This window comes from Petaurus breviceps, unplaced genomic scaffold, assembly GCF_028583685.1.
Source record: "Petaurus breviceps papuanus isolate PSGF00001 unplaced genomic scaffold, PetGlider_PUasm1.0 91133, whole genome shotgun sequence".
Taxonomy (NCBI): domain Eukaryota; kingdom Metazoa; phylum Chordata; class Mammalia; order Diprotodontia; family Petauridae; genus Petaurus; species Petaurus breviceps.
The window spans coordinates 85,906,503-85,923,316 of record NW_027187419.1 but is presented as its reverse complement, the minus strand read 5'-3'; the positions used below and the strand labels follow the sequence as shown (position 1 = coordinate 85,923,316).

General features: G+C 37.3%; 1 protein-coding gene and 1 long non-coding RNA gene across 9 annotated transcripts in view; one reads left to right on the top strand and one right to left on the bottom strand.

Annotated features, from left to right (window-relative positions):
* LOC138155041 (uncharacterized) overlaps positions 1-12,853 on the bottom strand; it is a 46,850-nt gene extending 33,997 nt beyond the window's left edge. Inside the window, exon 1 of the long non-coding RNA XR_011166744.1 lies at positions 12,719-12,853. This is a non-coding gene — a long non-coding RNA (uncharacterized lncRNA). The remainder of the gene's footprint in view (positions 1-12,718) is intronic.
* Positions 1-16,814, top strand: part of ITGB6 (integrin subunit beta 6) — a 204,845-nt gene that overhangs the window by 93,350 nt on the left and 94,681 nt on the right. For 3 of the 8 annotated variants that reach the window (XM_069080068.1, XM_069080063.1, XM_069080062.1), the window contains exons 2-5: positions 12,228-12,293; positions 12,472-12,703; positions 12,811-12,887; positions 13,972-14,051. In XM_069080068.1, coding sequence (XP_068936169.1) covers positions 12,827-12,887; positions 13,972-14,051 — 141 coding nt within the window. In that variant the 5' untranslated portion in view covers positions 12,228-12,293; positions 12,472-12,703; positions 12,811-12,826. The remainder of the gene's footprint in view (positions 1-12,227; positions 12,294-12,471; positions 12,704-12,810; positions 12,888-13,971; positions 14,052-16,814) is intronic. The other 5 variants (XM_069080067.1, XM_069080064.1, XM_069080066.1 and 2 more) reach the window with 3 other exon arrangements.

The window sequence follows — 16,814 nt, the reverse complement described above, 5'->3', positions numbered from 1 at the left end:
AGATAGATAGATAGATAGATAGATAGATAGATAGATAGATAGATAGAATGTCTCTTGATGTGACTATAAGTTAGAAAGAACATGGGAAAGCTTCCAGTGATAAAGGTGACTGCCAAGAAAGAGAGAATATTTTTATTCCTGTGGTGAAGTCAGAAGACTTGGGTTCTAGCCCTGGTACTGCTATATGGTAATTGATAAACAGCTTTGGGTCTGTTTTCTCATTTTTTAATTGAGAGCCTTGCTAAGTTCTTTCTTTCCCTGATGATCTATGAGTCACAGGGTCATAGAGTTAAAGTTAATAGGGTACTTAGAGTCTATGAATAAGTTCAAAAGGGCTTACTGAATAGCTGCCATCTTGGAAGAATAATGGGCAAAAAAGAAAGGAAGGCAGGGAAAGTACCAGAAAAATAGAGGTGAAAAAATATTCCAGTTATAAAAAGGGAAAAGGTAGTGGCACAGAGTGGATAGAGTGGCAGGTCTGGAGTCAGAAAGACTCCTCTTCATGAGTTCAAATCTGGCCTTAGACAATTACTAGCTGTATGACCCTGGGCAAGTCACTTAACCCTGTTTACCTCAGCTTCCTCCTTTGTAAAAGGAACTAGAGAAGGAAATGGCAAACCACTCCAGTATCTCTGACAAGAAAACCCCAAATGGGGTCACAAAGAGCCAAACATGACTGAAAAAACAACTAGGATTCTGAAAACTAGTCTGTGTAATATAGGTATTGATCTCTGCAGATGTGCTAGAATGATTTTTTTCTTTTTCAATTAACAAAAATCCATTTTTCCACCCTCCTACTTCTCTACAACCCCTACCACATAAAAAAGAAAGAAAAAACAAATCTTTATAACAAATATCCTAACATTTAAAGTAATTTGCAAACTTTAAAACACTATATAAATGCTAGCATTTTTTGGACAAGAACAATGCAGAAATGTTTTTGATTGATTACACATATTTGTAACAAAGGTTTGGTTTTTCTTTCTCTCGTATGTCTCAAATTACCCTTAGTCTATCATCTTTATATCAGGAGGTGGTTAGGATATTCCGTAATGAGTCCTCTCATTGTAGTGATTGCATCAATCAATTCTTAAGTTGTTCAAAGTTTTTCATTTTTACGATGTTGTTATAGGATAGATTGTTTTCCTGGTTTTGCTCACTTCACTTTGCATCAGTTCATACAAGCCTTCCCAGGTTTCTCTGAAATCATTCTTTTCATTTGTATTATAGTAGAATATTATTCCATTACATTCATACACTATATTTTGTTCAGCTATTCACCAAGTGATGGCAATAGACAGATGATAGATAGGTAGATAGACAGGGAGAGAGAGAGAGAGAGAGAGAGAGAGAGAGAGAGAGAGAGATGTCATTTTCCTCTTTTTAAAAAAATCAAAAATCTGTGGGCTATTAATATACTAGTATTATATTTGAATCAATGGGTACGTGCATAGTTTGGTAACATAGTTCCAAATTACTTTTCAGAATGGCTGGCCTAGTATATAGCTAATCAACAGTGTATTAATGTGCCTGATTTCCAATAGCTCCACCAGTATTTTTAATTTTCCTTTCTTGTCAAAGTTGCCAAATTGATGTGTATAAAGGGGAATCTCAGAGTTGCTTTCATTTGCATTTACCTAATTGTTAATGATTTGGAACTTTTCAATGAATACTGATAGCTTGTGTTTCTTCTTGCAAAACCTGCCTATTCTATAATGAATTGTTAAAGGAGAATTTTGTGAGGAAATATTACAGAGGAGAAAAACTGAAGATTAGAAATAGCATTGTCTCAGTTGTTATTATTGTTTAGTCATTTTTGGTCACATTGGACTCTTTGTGACCCTATTTGGGTTTTCTTGGCAAAGATACTGGAGTGGATTGCCATTTTCTTCTCCAGGTCATTTTACAGAGGAGGAAACTGAGGCAAACAGGGTTAAGTGACTTGCACAGGGTCTCACAGCTAGTAAGTATCTAAGGCTGGATTTAAACTCAGGTCTTTCTGATTCCCGACCTGACACTATTCACCATGGCACCTCACTGGCCCAGCATTGCCTCATAAAACAGCAAAATTCAGTACAAGGGGAAATGAACCTAGAAAAACCTTAGAATGAGACTCAACTAAGCCATATAATACCAGGAACATTTATTGAAGAAACTGGAGGGAAAACAACAAATAAATGTATAATGGGACAAATTTGTCTTGATTTCTATGGTGATCTACTGCCATATTGCTGATAATGGAGCCATGATATTTGGAATCTATTCCTCAGTGCTTGTTTCCCAATTGGTCTCCCAGATTCAAGTATCTTATCTCCCATCCATCCTCAGTGTAGCTGCCAAAATGATATTCCTAAAACACAGCACTGACCACGTCAGTCCCTTGCTCACAAAGTTCCAGTATTTTCCTATTGCTCATAATATCCTCGATTTAATGCTAAAAGGCAGCAAGATAGCAGAATGGGAAGAGAGCTGACCTTGAAATGTGAAAAGTTAAATCCACCCTCAGACTATTCACGTGACCCTGTAAAACAGCTATGTGACAATTAAATGAGATAGTATTTATAAAGCATTTTGCAAAGTTCTATATAAATGCTTGCTATTAATATTATTCAAAGATACTTTAGAGACCATCTGATCCAACTCCATTTTATAGGAAAATATATAAATTATATATATAGGAAAATATATTAAAAATATATTAAAAAATAGAGGAAACTGAGTCTCAGAGAGGTGAGGTGATTTGTCCAAGGAAACATATGTAGTTAACAGAATAATTAGGATTTGAATCCATGGTTTCTGACTCCAAATGCAGCATATTTTCTTCTGTTTGGCATCTACTGCCTTTTACAATATGTCTCCAATATACTTTTTGAGGTATATTAAATTTTACTCTATTTCCTGTACTCTGTATTCCGACCAAAGGGGCTAATAGGTTGTTCCTTCTAGACAACATTGCATCTCTCATTTCTGCCTTTGCATTGACTATCTATTTGCCATGTATGGGATCCACTCCCTTCTCACTTCTGACGTTTAGGATCCTTCCTTGTCAGACAGTCTTTTCCTGATCCCAGCCTCTCAAGCTGCAAGTCACCCTCAAGAAAATTGCTTAATATTTACTTTGTGCATGTATGTATGCATGTAAATGTATTAGAGAGAGAGAGATAAACAGGGAAAAACAGATATGGAGACAGAGAGAGAAAGAAGAGAGGAGATAATATTTCTTTATATATGTGCACATTTTTCCCTAATAGAATGAAGGCTCCCTGGGGCAAGGCTTATTTTATTCTTGTCTTTGTATCTCACTTAAATAGTAACAATAAATTATTGTCAATTAATTGATTTATAGTTGGTGGTTGAAGGAACAACAACTTGATGGTTGATGAAGAATTAAAAATGGCACTTAAAAAGATGAAGTCTGGAAAAGAGGCTAGACTTTACTAAAGACAAACTGAAAACAGAAGCCAGTGTCAGAGAATCAGCGTTTATTAAGTGCCTACTCCTGTATATGCTAAGTGCTATGCTAAGTCCTGAAGATACCAAAAAACAAAAAAGCAAGAGAAGAAACAGTTGCTGCTTTCAAGGAGCTCACAATCTAACGAGGGAGAAAACATGCAAATAATTATGCATGAATAACTCACAAGATAGACAGGAAATAATTAACAGAGGGATGGCACTAGAGTTAAGGCAAAACAATTTTGAAAGTGTTGATAAGTTGATTTCCAAGGTATATAAAAAGAAGGAAGAGACTTGGCTGGATTGCATTTGGGCAATTTGTGCCCAAATGGAAAAAACCACAGATGGCATTTTTACCAAAATAAAAGATGACTAGGGAGACAACAGCAACAACCAAACCATATGCCTAATTTCTCATTTCTATAAAGTTTTTACAAGAAATGTTTACACATGAAAATATAGGAAGTAAAGAGTCAGACTTTTAAAGACAATTTCTATAGTGAGACAAATCTTCACTGTCACATAATCGAATGACTGAATCATTAAGCACTTATTAAGAGCTTGCTGTGTTCAAGGCACTGGCCAAACACTTGGTAAAAAACACTACAAACAAGACCATCTCCAGCAAGTGTGCACTGGAGACAGCTCAGACGGACTGGCTCCCAAGAGCCAACTGTTAAATTTTCAGTGAGAGCATTTATGCCTTGGAAACCAGTGAAGTTTAAAAATCGTCTTGTTTTTTTTGGTTTGTTGATTGTCTAGTCTTAAAAAAGTGATGGAGAAACTGTTAATGATATAGATTAAACATCAAAATGTATCTTGGTACAATTTCCCCCAGAAATCCTGTTATCAAACATTTACCAGAATAGACCCTACAAAGACATTCTAATGGTGAAAGACAACACAAAAGGGAGTGTTGGAAGGAGAGGGGGGGTAGGTATTCAAGGGAAAGTGGGGTTTGGATATGGCTGGGAAATGATGTGGAGGCCTGGTTCTGGGCAGAATTAGATAAAAAAAAAAAACTCATTGATCAGTATCCAGGGTCCCAGGAGCGAAGTCCAGAGTTCTGAGTGGAAGGAGAAAAGAAAGATGGCTGGAGCATGAATAGCATGGTTTGGAAATGCCTTGAAGTGCTAAAAAATCTAGAGAATACCAGAATATACTGTGATTATTCCTTTTTAATTAAAAGGATGCACAACAGCAACAAACCAACCACATTTTACTTAATAGATCACAATGCATTCTTGAAGGCTATTTTCCAACAAGGGGAGCTAGGTGGCACCATAGCAAATAGAGCACTGTGCTCGGAGTCAGGAAGGCTCATCTTCCTGAGTTAAAATCTGACCTCTGTCACTGTCTAGCTGTGTGACCCTGTGCAAGTCACTTAACCCTGTTTGCCTCAGTTTCCTCATCTATGAAATGAGCTAGAGAAGGAAATGGTAAACCACTCTACTATGTTTGCCAAGAAAATCCCACGGACAGTATTAAAATGATGAAAGAGATGACACTGGAAGATGAATCCCTTAAGTCAAAAGGAGCCAGACGTGATCCTGGGGAAGGGCAAAGGACAACTACAAGGAGATCCAGAAAGAATCCAGAGCCTGGGTCAAAACCACAAAGAAACTCAGCTGTGGATGTGTCTGGTGACCAAAGGGAAGTCTAATGTAAAATTACCTTGAGATCTATGAACCCAAGGTAAGCTAGATGTGGTCAAATGGGAAATGGAAAGGTGAAGCATCATCATCTTGGGTGTCAATGAACTTAAATGAATGGGAATGGGTGAATTTTATTCAGGTGATCATTCAGTACTTAAATTAATTCAGACAACTCATTGCAAGGACAAATACTGAAAGTGAAGCTTAAATACTTTGGTCACATAATGAGAAGACAGGATTCGTTGGGGACTGAAGGCAAAAGGAGAAGGGTATGACAGAGGATAACATAGATAGTGTCATGAAAGCAATGAACATGAGCCTGGACAGACTTTGAAAGAGAATAGAGGCTAGAAGGACCTGGAGTGCTACAATCCATGAAGTCACAGAGTCTGACACAACTGAATGACTGAATAATGAACAGGAATGTCTCCAGTGCTTTGGGTAGATATTTAATGAAAAACATATAGGAGAACACTGAGCAATAATATCGGATGGGATGGCAGAGAGAGGTTGAGATTTGCACATGTGAAAGAAGTACTTATATCAATAAGATTATAGATCCATTGAAGCATGGAAGTTGTAAGCACTTAGAAAGGAAAATAGTGATCATTATGAGCCAGCATTGGTTCATTGTAATATAGATTAACTTCATTTCCTTTTTTTAAACCAGATTAATAGACTAAGAGATCAGTGAAAAGCCATAAAGATGACATACCACAATTTTAGCAAGGTCTTTGGCAAAGTCAGGAGATGTTAGTGATCATCTAGTCAAAGTTTCTTATTTTACTAATGAGGAAACCATACCATAGAGGGGAACTAGTGTCCTACTGTTAAAGTGGTAATAAGAAAAAGAGTTGGTAGGGGCGGCTAGGTGGTGCAGTGAATAGAGCACCAGCCCTGGGGTCAGGAGAACCTGAATTCAAATCTGACCTCAGACACTTAACACTTACTAGCCGTGTGACCTTGGGCAAGTAACTTAACCCCAATTGCTCATTCTTCCCCCCTCCAAAAAGCAAAAAAAGAAAAAGAGTTGGCCTCCAAGCCCAGGTATTCTAACTATAAAAGCAACAATCAAGCATCTTGTGATAGCTTTGAACAACATGTGAATGTGGGTTGGATGGCAGTATAGTTAAGTGCATTTGAAATTAATCAAATGCCTTGATTAAGAGATTGATGTACCTCTGAAAGAAGAGTTCTAGTGATGCATCATAGAGCTTTGACTTTGTCCTTTTTAACATTCATCAATTACATGGATAAATGAATTATATAGGAATTATAAAATTTATAGATGACATAGAGCTAAAAGTGATGGTTAACATAATGGATGAAAGTCTGAGATTCCAAAAGTTGCCAATAGGCCCACTGATTAACCCATTTCAGTAACATTAAATTTAATGGGATTAAAAATTTGGTTAAAAAATAACTATACAATTGCAGAATGGAAAGATATACCTAGATAACAGACTATAAAAATCTAGAGATATTAGTGAATTTCTAGCTTAATATGAATCAATAGTAGAACCTCATAGCTAAAAAAGAAATACATGATTTTTTTTGCCTGCATTAATCCCTCTTCAGTGATCAGAAGAGAGAGATGATAATTCTATTGTACTCAGTCCTGGTTGGACCACATGGAGCATCAGGTTCCATCCTGGGCACCATAATTTAGGAAGGACATTGGAAAAACTTAAGGAATTCTACAGGAGACTACTCAAGGTGAACTTAGAAAATGCCTTCAATGAGAATGAATTGATGTGACTTAGAATGTTTAGCCTGTGGAAGAGAAAATGTGGTTGGAGGAAGCAAAGAATGGAAGTTGGACCTGATGACCAATGAAGCTTCTTTGGACTCTAGGATTCTCCTGAGTCAGTGCTACTATGCTGATACAGAGATAAAAAACATTTTTGAAAAGCTTGTCTGAAAGAATCATTGCAACTGAAACATTTCTACAAAATGTGAAGGACTGCATCCAACAGCAATAATTCCTAGCTGGAAGGAACACCTACCATTGAGATTTTATTAGTGCAACGTTGTAACTCTCATTTGCCCCTACTATATTTTACTTAGTACTGTCCTTATGTGTATGTCTCCCAATTAATAGATTTTAACCCCTTCGAGAGCATGAACTGTGTTGCTTTAAAATATCATATATCTCTTTTTTTACAAGTTTTTTTTTCTTCTTTTGAGGGTCAGCGGGAGAGAAAAAAACAAATATTTGATCATTTTAAAAAATTCACTTATCTTTGTATATTCCCAGTATCTAGCATGCTGCTGAGTTATATCTGACTCTTTGTGACCCCATGGACTCTAGTATGCCAATATTGTCCCTGGGATTTTCTTGACAAGGTTTGCCATTTCCTTCTCAAGTGGATTAAAGCAAACAGAGATTAAGTGACTTGTCCAGGGTCATACAACTAGTAAGTATCTGAGGCTAGATTTGGACTAAGGTCTTCTTGACTCCAGGCCCCATTTTCTATCTATTGAGCTACCTTGCTGCCCTTACCTAGTATAGTGCACTGCAAACTATTGAGTAGCAGCTTAACAAATTCTAGCTAAATCTTACTCAATTGAACTGCCCTTTCCTGAATTGAAAACCAACCCTGAGGGCCCTGGAGTCAGGAGGACCTGAGTTCAAATGCAGCCTCAGATACTTAACACAAAAAAACTAGCCTTGTGACCTTGGGCAAGTCATTTAACCCCAACTGCCCCTCCAAAAAGCAGAAAAACAAAAAAACCAACCCTGACCCAGTGTCAGAAATGGGATTTTCTTATCTTCAGTGAAAAATGTAAAGCTGTTCTTTTATAGTAGTGATAGGGTTTTAATTAATTAGGATGGCAAAGGACCTCTGAACTAGTATCTATTCTTCCATCTCATTTAGATAGGTATAACATGAAGGCATGTTTCTTTTGGGTCTGGACAAAAAAAAAGGAACCAAAAATTCAAATGTTTTGAAAATGATTGGTAGGTTGTGTTTTATTGATTGCACATGAACCAGACCTATAATGTGTGATATATTGTAATATATGCATCATGTTGTTGTCCAGTCATTTTTCAGTCATGTTCAACTTTTCTTGGCAAAACTTTCTAGCTCATTTTACAGATGAGGGTTTGTGACTTGCTCAGGGTCACACAATTACTAAGTGTCTGAGGCTACATTTGAATTAGATGCTACTGACTCCAGGCCTGACACTGTCCCCAGAGCCACTAGCTCCCCTCTAGCTATTATCAGTATGTACTTTAGCAAATGCTTGTTAACTGACTTGCATGTGCCTGAAATAAAGCAGATTGTAATAAGAAACTCATTCCTAATAGCTGGCACTACTTTCACTTGGTACAGTCTTTTTTTTCCCTTTCTTTCTCTCCCTAGCTCTTATTTCCAAGATCCTGAAATGGAATCATGAGAATTTCCTCAGGGAGAGTTCAGAGTTACAGCTGGGCAGGGCCAAAGCAGGCAGTTTCTCAAACTGTCATTCATTGAGCAAGGGTGGGTCTGGTAATTGATATAAATATCTCAACGATGTTGGGTTATTTGGCTTCCTGGTGGGACTTTGGCATCAGGGCAAAGGTGAAGGTTGACACTCAACACTTTGTGATTTTCTATGACAGAATTAGGAATCAATCCATGAAAGGGGAGTTTGAAGGGAGAAAACAGAAGCTAAAAATGGCATCCTAAATTAAAAAATAACCCTACCAGATGGCAGAGCTGGAAATGTCTAGGATTTGGTGTCCCACAAACTCTACTCAAATTCAAGCTTTGCCACTTCTCCTGTAGGTTCAATTATCATCTCTATACAAATGATTCTAAAATCTAAAATCCTCTCTCTCCTGAACTCTAGTCCTATATCAACAGCTTCTTCTTGATCCTGCCACTTTTATATCACACAAGAATCTCAAATACAATATGTCCAAAAAAAAAAAAAAGAAAAAGATTCATTGTTTTCTTCCCCAGATCCACCTCTCTTCCTAACTTCCCTATTCTGACACCATTTTTCTAGCAACTTAAGTTTGCACCCCTGGACTGGTCACACTCTTCATTACTTCCTGTATCCAGTCAGTTGTCAAGTTTTATCAATTCCACCTCCAATAAATCAATCAACAAACATCTATTAAGCACCTACTATATATCAAGCACTATGCAAAGAATTGGAGATACCCCCTCAAAAAAATGGCAAAGACAGTCCCTGCCCTTGAGGACCTTATAATCTAATGGGGGAGACAATATGCACATAAATATATACATATATGATAAGTAGGAAATAATTAACAGAGGGAAGGCACTAGAATTAAGAGGAATGGGGAAAGGCTTGCAGTAAAAGATGGGATTTTAAGGAAGTCAGGGAAAGCTGTAGGCAAAATTGAAGAGAGAGACCATTCCAGTCATGGGGGACAGACAGAGAAAATGCCTGGAGCTGAGAAATGGGGACATTTTGTTTGTGGAACAGCTAGTGTTACTGGATCAAAGAATGTGTCTGAGAGAATAAGGTGTAAGAAGAATGGAAAGGTAGGAAGGGTTAGATTATATAGATCTTTGACTGTCAAATAGCATTTTGTATTTGATCCTGGAGGCAACGGGGAGCCATTAGAGTTTATTGAGTAGGGGAGGAACATGGTCAGGCCTGCACTCTAGGAAAACCACTTTGGTAGCTGAATAGAAGATGGATTGGAGTGGGAAGAGAATTGAGGCAGGTTTTCCTTGTTTCCTTTACCCACTTGCAGGCTATTGTGATAGTTGAGGAATGAGGTGGTGCTAGCCGGCACTAGATTGGTGGCAGTGTCAGAGGAGAGATAGGAAGGTATAGGAAAGATGTTACACAGGAGAAATTGACAAGCCTTGGCAACAAATTGGATAGGGACATCCACAGCTGAGTTTCTTTGTGGTTTTGACCCAGGGGGGGGGGGGGGGGGGGTAAGAGATGATGAGGGGTCCAGGATGACCACTAGGTGGTGTGCCTGAGGGACTGAGAAAATGGTACTGCCCTCTACTGTAATGGAGAATGTTAGCAGTGGGGAAGGTGGGAAGAGGTGGCTAGGTGGCACAGTGAGTGGCACAGGTGGCCCTGGAGTCAGGAGGACCTGAGTTCAAATCTGGCCTCAGACATTTAACACTTACTAGCTGTGTGACCTTGGGCAAGTCACTTAACCCCAATTGCCTTGCCTTCCCTCCTGCAAAATATATATAAGAAAGCAGTGGTGAGTGAGTTTAGGGGAGGAAATAATGAGTTCCATTTCAGATATATTTAGTTCTTTCTCCTCTCCACTCACACAGCCAGCATTCATATTTAGGGCCTCATCAACTTTCACCCTGAATGATTACAAAAGATTTTTAGTTGGTCTCCCTGCTGCCATTTTCTCCCCTTTCCAAACAATCCACAATACAATTGCCAAAGTGAACTAGACTTTCCAAAGGTCAATTTAATTCAATTCAACATGCTCCTTCTATGCTCAAGACATCTTTCAAGGTGCTAGGGATTTAGTCTGCCAATGAGGAGATTACATTCTAGTGGAGGGTGAAGGGAAAAAACATATGCATAGACGAATAAGTACAAAATACAAAAGAGGTAATACAAAATAAATTTAAGAGGGAGAAAGTGCTAACTGAAGGAATCAAGAAAGGCTTAATTAGGAGATATAGCCTCTGAGCAGTGCTTTGAAGGAAGATAGAGATTCTAAGAATTGGAGGTAAAAAAAAAAAAACTTCCAGAGTTGGAGCACCTAAGTAAGGTACTTAGGCCACAAAAGAGATATCATATATTGGGAAGAGAAGTAGATCATTTGGTTGGAATGGATCATGTCTAAAGGGAAGTATATGAAATTAGACTGTAAAGAGAAAATGGGAGTCAGATTATAGAGAGCTTTTAAAAATCAGCTAAGAATATTTAAAAAATTTTTTGGTATTTCATCCTACCTCAATGCAATAGGGATACCCTGAAAATGTTTAAATAAGTGAATAATATAATCAATTTGGGTTTAAAGAATAAGTTTGACATTTGAGTAGAGGATGGTTGGAGTGAGGGGAGAATAGAAGCAGGCTATTGTAATATACCAGGAGAGAGGTCATGAGGTTTTGAACCAGACTAGAAGTTGGGTGAGTAGAGAGAAAAGGAGGAATGTGAAAGATGTCATTGGCCTTCTTCCTCATACCAAATAACACCAATTTGCAAAGTTTGGGCTTTTTTCTGGATGGAAGAAGTGGAAGAACACTGGATTTGGAGTAGAAAGCTGGTTTTGAGTTCCCATCAAGAACCAATCACTTTATTTCCAATGTTATTTTGTAATCCAGTGAGATAGAGCTGATGAAACTTACATTCCCTGCCTCACAAAGACATTGTGATATTTAAGTAAAATTGCATTTGTGAAAAGGCATTGTAACTACAAAACAATGTATAAATCTATACTGTTGCCATTATTTTCAAAAGACCTAAATTCTAATCTTCATTTTTCTCTCCTGGATTCCTCTCCTGTTCTCCCAAACTATGTTACAATGTAATGCTCAAAACGACATTGTTCCCTACAAAGACAGACTATTTCTAATATTTCCAGTCCTTACTTTCTGCACAATAGCCCAAAAAATATACATTTGCAAGGTGAGGGAGGAAGGAAAGGAATGCCCAAAGAAAGTATTTTTTTTAAATCACTGTGTATATCAAAAGCCTACTATGTGTCAGATACTAGATGATGAATGAAACAATCCCAACATTCCAGGAGTTTCCATTATTCTAAGGTCAGACAGTGGGGCAAGTGACCAAGTCAGAAGTCACCTGACTGCTTAGAATCTTCACTTTCCACTCTGTGTAACAATGCAGACCTTGTCTTAATTATTTGAGCCAGTGAGTGCTATTAGTTCATAGGTAGTTTATATAAACTCTCCTTTCTGTGGTTTTCTTAATTTGGGTTGGAACACACTTGCTAACCTATTTGGATTATTGAAAAAAAAAAGACTACTTACTTCAGTATTTTCCATGAAGCATTTTAATTATTCCAATAAAAAACTATTAGTTTCTATATTATATTTTAGTTATTCCCATTAAAAATCACTGCAAAAAAAGAGATCACATCATTTAAATTTTTTGGTCTGATTATCAATTTGATGTAATTGGTGATTTTTTTTTATTTTTCAGATAATTTTGCCTCGATTACACTCAGAAAAAAGATCTGGATAAAGAAATGGAATCCTTAAGTCTCAGGTATATTTTTCTCACTAACATTATAATCTACTTTAATGAAGCATTATGGCCAGTATTTTATTACTTTTCCTGTGTACATCAAAGTTATAGAGGAAACACATAAAAATCACATTTTAAAGAATTGCTCTCTCACCATTTCATTGATCACAAATTCATTTGCAATATTGACTTTCTCTAGGACCCAGAGAGACTGCTAGAATTTACACCCAAATTTCTACCTGAATGAGTTTCCCCACCTTCTTAGTGATTGTACACCTGCCTTCCTTATAAGGAGAACAAGGAAGTGAATCATGTTGAAGTTGCTCTTAAGCAGGGCTTTTCTTCTTTACCTGTCCAGGTAGCCTGTTTTCATTTCAGTCTTAATGAAAACTTTTTTGCCCTTTCCATCTAGAGTTTCTGTTCAAAGCAGTGTAAGTAGTACTTACCATTTTCCGCTTCAAGAAAGAAAGTCTTTTACAATGTTCAACTTTGATCTTGTTATGTTGAAGGTAATTCACTTTTTAATCTGTCTGCACAGCGAGAACTGAAAACGAATGGGGATTGAATTGCTTTGCCTGTTCTTTCTATTTCTGGGAAGGAATAATCATGTTCAAGGTAAGACTCATCAGCCCTCACACCCATTTCTGTCGCTGAATGTTTGGCAACACTGTCTTTAACAAGATATGGGGAGCAGTTTCCGAATTGGTTTATCCTACAGCCTCTTGCCTTTGAGGGAAAACACTTTAACAGACCTTAGACACAGGACTGGGGAGCTATTGGGATGTGTTTCTACAAGGTACCCTTCAGGATTACCGAGCTTGCAAAGTTGCTTTGGCACTTTAAAACAAGAAATACAATAGAGTTGGTGCACAAAAAAAATTAATCTGTGTGGCTGCAATAATTATTTTTAAAACTTTAAAATATATTTAATTAATATTTTTAGTATTACTGTCATTTCCCGATGACCTCTTCTCCCTCCTCCATTTGGAATCTTCTTGAAATGATTTGAACATACAGCAAATCACTCCTGTTAAGGATAACATCTTTAAGGGAGGGGTACAGACAGTGTCAATCATCAGTATAGGAATTCTCTGTGTGAAAACTCCCTCTACTGTTGGCAAATCAACTCATCTGCCAATTTTAATGTTAGAGAGTGGCTTGGAACACTAAGTGGTTAAGTAACTTGTCTATGGTCATTTAGCTAGCGTGTATCAAAAAATGGGACTTGAACCCTGGTTTCCTGCTTCCAAGGACTACCTCCCTACACAATGACATACTATTTTTCAAGGATAATCTCAGAAGAGAAAGAAATTTCATTTGGCTGGATATTCTTATAATAATAAAAACTATTTAGCAATACATTTATCTTCATACATGTCAATAATTATTTTTAAAAGGACAAGTGTTAAATGATGAATAAAATCAAGCTGCATTTAAAAGTATATATGACTTTTCTATATTTTAAAAAAGAAAAACATTATTAGTAACATAAGGTGGAAGGATTTTTACCATAAATATTAACATTAATTTATGTGGAAAGTTAAATTCCCTAAGAATTACTAACATTTCAAGAACTTGTTTACTGATGATTAAGATAAACTTCAGCTCTGTCCTACTCCAATTGAATCATCACAAGCCTCATAGAGAGAATGATTGAATACATCCTTAATCTCCTGACTCTGTCTGGCTTTAAACACAGGGAGTTGCTCTGTGGGTAATGCAGAGACCTGTGAAGACTGCTTGCTCATTGGACCACACTGCTCCTGGTGTTCTCAAGAGGTAAAGCAAATAATCTTGAAGAATTTCCAATAGAAGTGTTTGTGTGAGCTTTTGTGTTCATTCCATCAGCCTTGAGAATTGCCCTAAAGTTCTGCTGGCCTGACAAGTATAGCAGATGATTAGCAGTGTTAATAGGGTGTTCATTTACTTAATTTTAAGGAAAAAAAAACTGTCAGGGAATGGATGTTAAATTATTCTAGAAAATGCAGCTTACCTGTAGCATTAAAAGATTCTGCTTTTCCTTAGAGTTCTTTTTACCCAACTTTGAGTGAAGCCTGCCCCCAAGACAAGACTATCCAAAGGCATAGTCAGCATTGGAACTGGCTTCTGTGTTATGAATGTCCTGCCAGTCTTGTGCTTCCATGTCATTTGTTGCATCATGTAAGTTTTAAAAAAGGACTTAAATGATAGGTATAGGAGAAGAAGACTTCCTGGAAAATAGATAGTTCTAATAAAACTACATTCAATTGCAGCTTAGGTATAGAAAGAAGGGCAGCTAGATGGCACCATAATGCATAGAGTGCTGGGCTGGAGTCAGGAAGAATCATCTTCCTGAGTTCAAATCTGACCTCAGACACTAACTAGCTGTGTGACCCTAGGCAAGTCACTTAACCCTGTTTGCCTCAGTTTATTCATCTGTAAAATGGGTTGGAGAAGAAAATGGCAAACCACTCCAGTATCTTTGCCACGGAAGTCCTAAATGGGGTCACAAGTCAGACATAACTGAGGTAACCCACCACCACCAGCAAAATAGAAAAATAGGACTTCTTGGAAAATGTATACTTCTGATAAGTCCACATTCAGTGACAGCTCACCTATGGAAAGAACAAGGGAGATATGGTTTCAAATAATGGCCTCACCACCCATTATTTATATAACATTTGGGAGCTACTTATTTTCTCTGTATCTCAGTTTCCTCATCTATGAAATGGTGATAGTAATACCTATGTTACCTTCCGGTGAGAAACCAACAGCATAATCTAAGTAATTTAAGTACTTTCTAGAGCTATATGGATTATAAAGGATATCCTCAAATTCTTATTGCACTTTTAAGCTTTAAGGGTTTAAACCTGCATCACACCTTTTGGGATACCCTGGATAAATATCAGCACTTTTAAGCAGCTAATGATTTATATGAATCAGACTTTGTCCTACAGGAAAAACAAGGGTCCCCAAAAGAATCATGGCCTTTGGTCAGACCCCTAATGTTGGAATGGTAAGACTTAGGGTGGCATGGGAAAATGTTTCATGTTTACCTCTAAAATCTAGTATGTAACTCTAAATATTATTATTCCCATATCACTAAATTATGATGCATAAATGATTAATGAAATGAAGATGTACTCCATATTGCTAGAAGGGATTCATTTTTCCATTTCTATATAGTGGATTGTATAAAGTAATTGTGTGTTACTTACAGAACCTATAGTTCAAATATCTGCATCCTTTAGAAAGGGATCACACTAGAAAGGCACTTGAATTCCAATCAGGAAAGAGCTTTAAAAAGGAAAACCCAGAATACAATTTTAATTCAAATTCATGAAGGTCAGTTTGGCACAAGATAGCATCTTCCCTGGACAATGGAAGTCATTTCACCTCAAACATCCAACATGACATGAAGGAGTCAGCATTTCTTAGCCTGCAGTAATCTCATAGAAAGCAACAAAAATTGAAATTGGGTACTCCTTTACAAAAATTTCAGAAAGATCCTGACTATTTTCTATTCATCCCAACAAAAAGGATCATCCTTCCCTTCAGGGGCTCCTAGGTTACTAATCACATCTTTGCTCATAGGGCAGAAGTTCATCTGTCAGATGAGACAAAGCAAGAAACCCTGTGACCAGGGACTCACAGAATTTCCAGGGTGTTCTCTTCTCTCTCTCTCTCTCTCTCTCTCTCTCTCTCTCTCTCTCTCTCTCTCTCTCTCTCTCTCTCTCTCTCTCTCTCTCTCTCTCTCATTCTGTCACCCTGACCACAGATGATACCTGATATGATGTATGTCTACACTTAGGACCACAGCAGTTTTATTTCCAAGTACTCAAGTACTTTCAGACTTAACCATAAAAACATGATCCCCACTGAAACTAAGAAGCTCTTCTTCATGGAGTTAATTTCCAAAAGAGCTAGTTCCGACCCCCACTCCCCCACCTCCCCATGTATTCCAATCCTACTTTTGATACATAAATTTGGAAAAAAGTATATTTGATATAGATTTTTACTTATTTGTACTTATAGTAGTCAAAACTCTGTATCTCTGTATATATATATACAAATTTGTGTACATATATGTTTATGTGTATATATACATATGTATATATGAGTATATGAATTTATTATATGCCCGACACTGGAAAATAAAGAAAAAATGACAGTCTCTTGCCCTCACCAACCATTAAGAAGGCTGTACTTTGTCAGGATAGGCAATATATGTACAAAGGAGTAGGGTAGCTAGGTGGCTGTGAATAGAGTGACAGGCCTGGAGTCAGGAAGACATCTTCTTGAGTTCAAATCTGTTCTCAGACACTTTCTAGCTGTGTGACCCTGGGCAAGTCACTTAACACTATTTGCCTCAATTTCCTCATCTGCAAAATGAGCTGGAGAAGAAAATGGCAAACTACTCTAGTATCTTTGCCAGGAAAACCCCAAATGGGATCACAAAGAGTCAAACACAACTGAAACAACTCAACAACAAATACAAAGGAGTATATACTATTAAAAAGATTAATCTATATACCATTCCAACATAGATAGATGAATAGACAC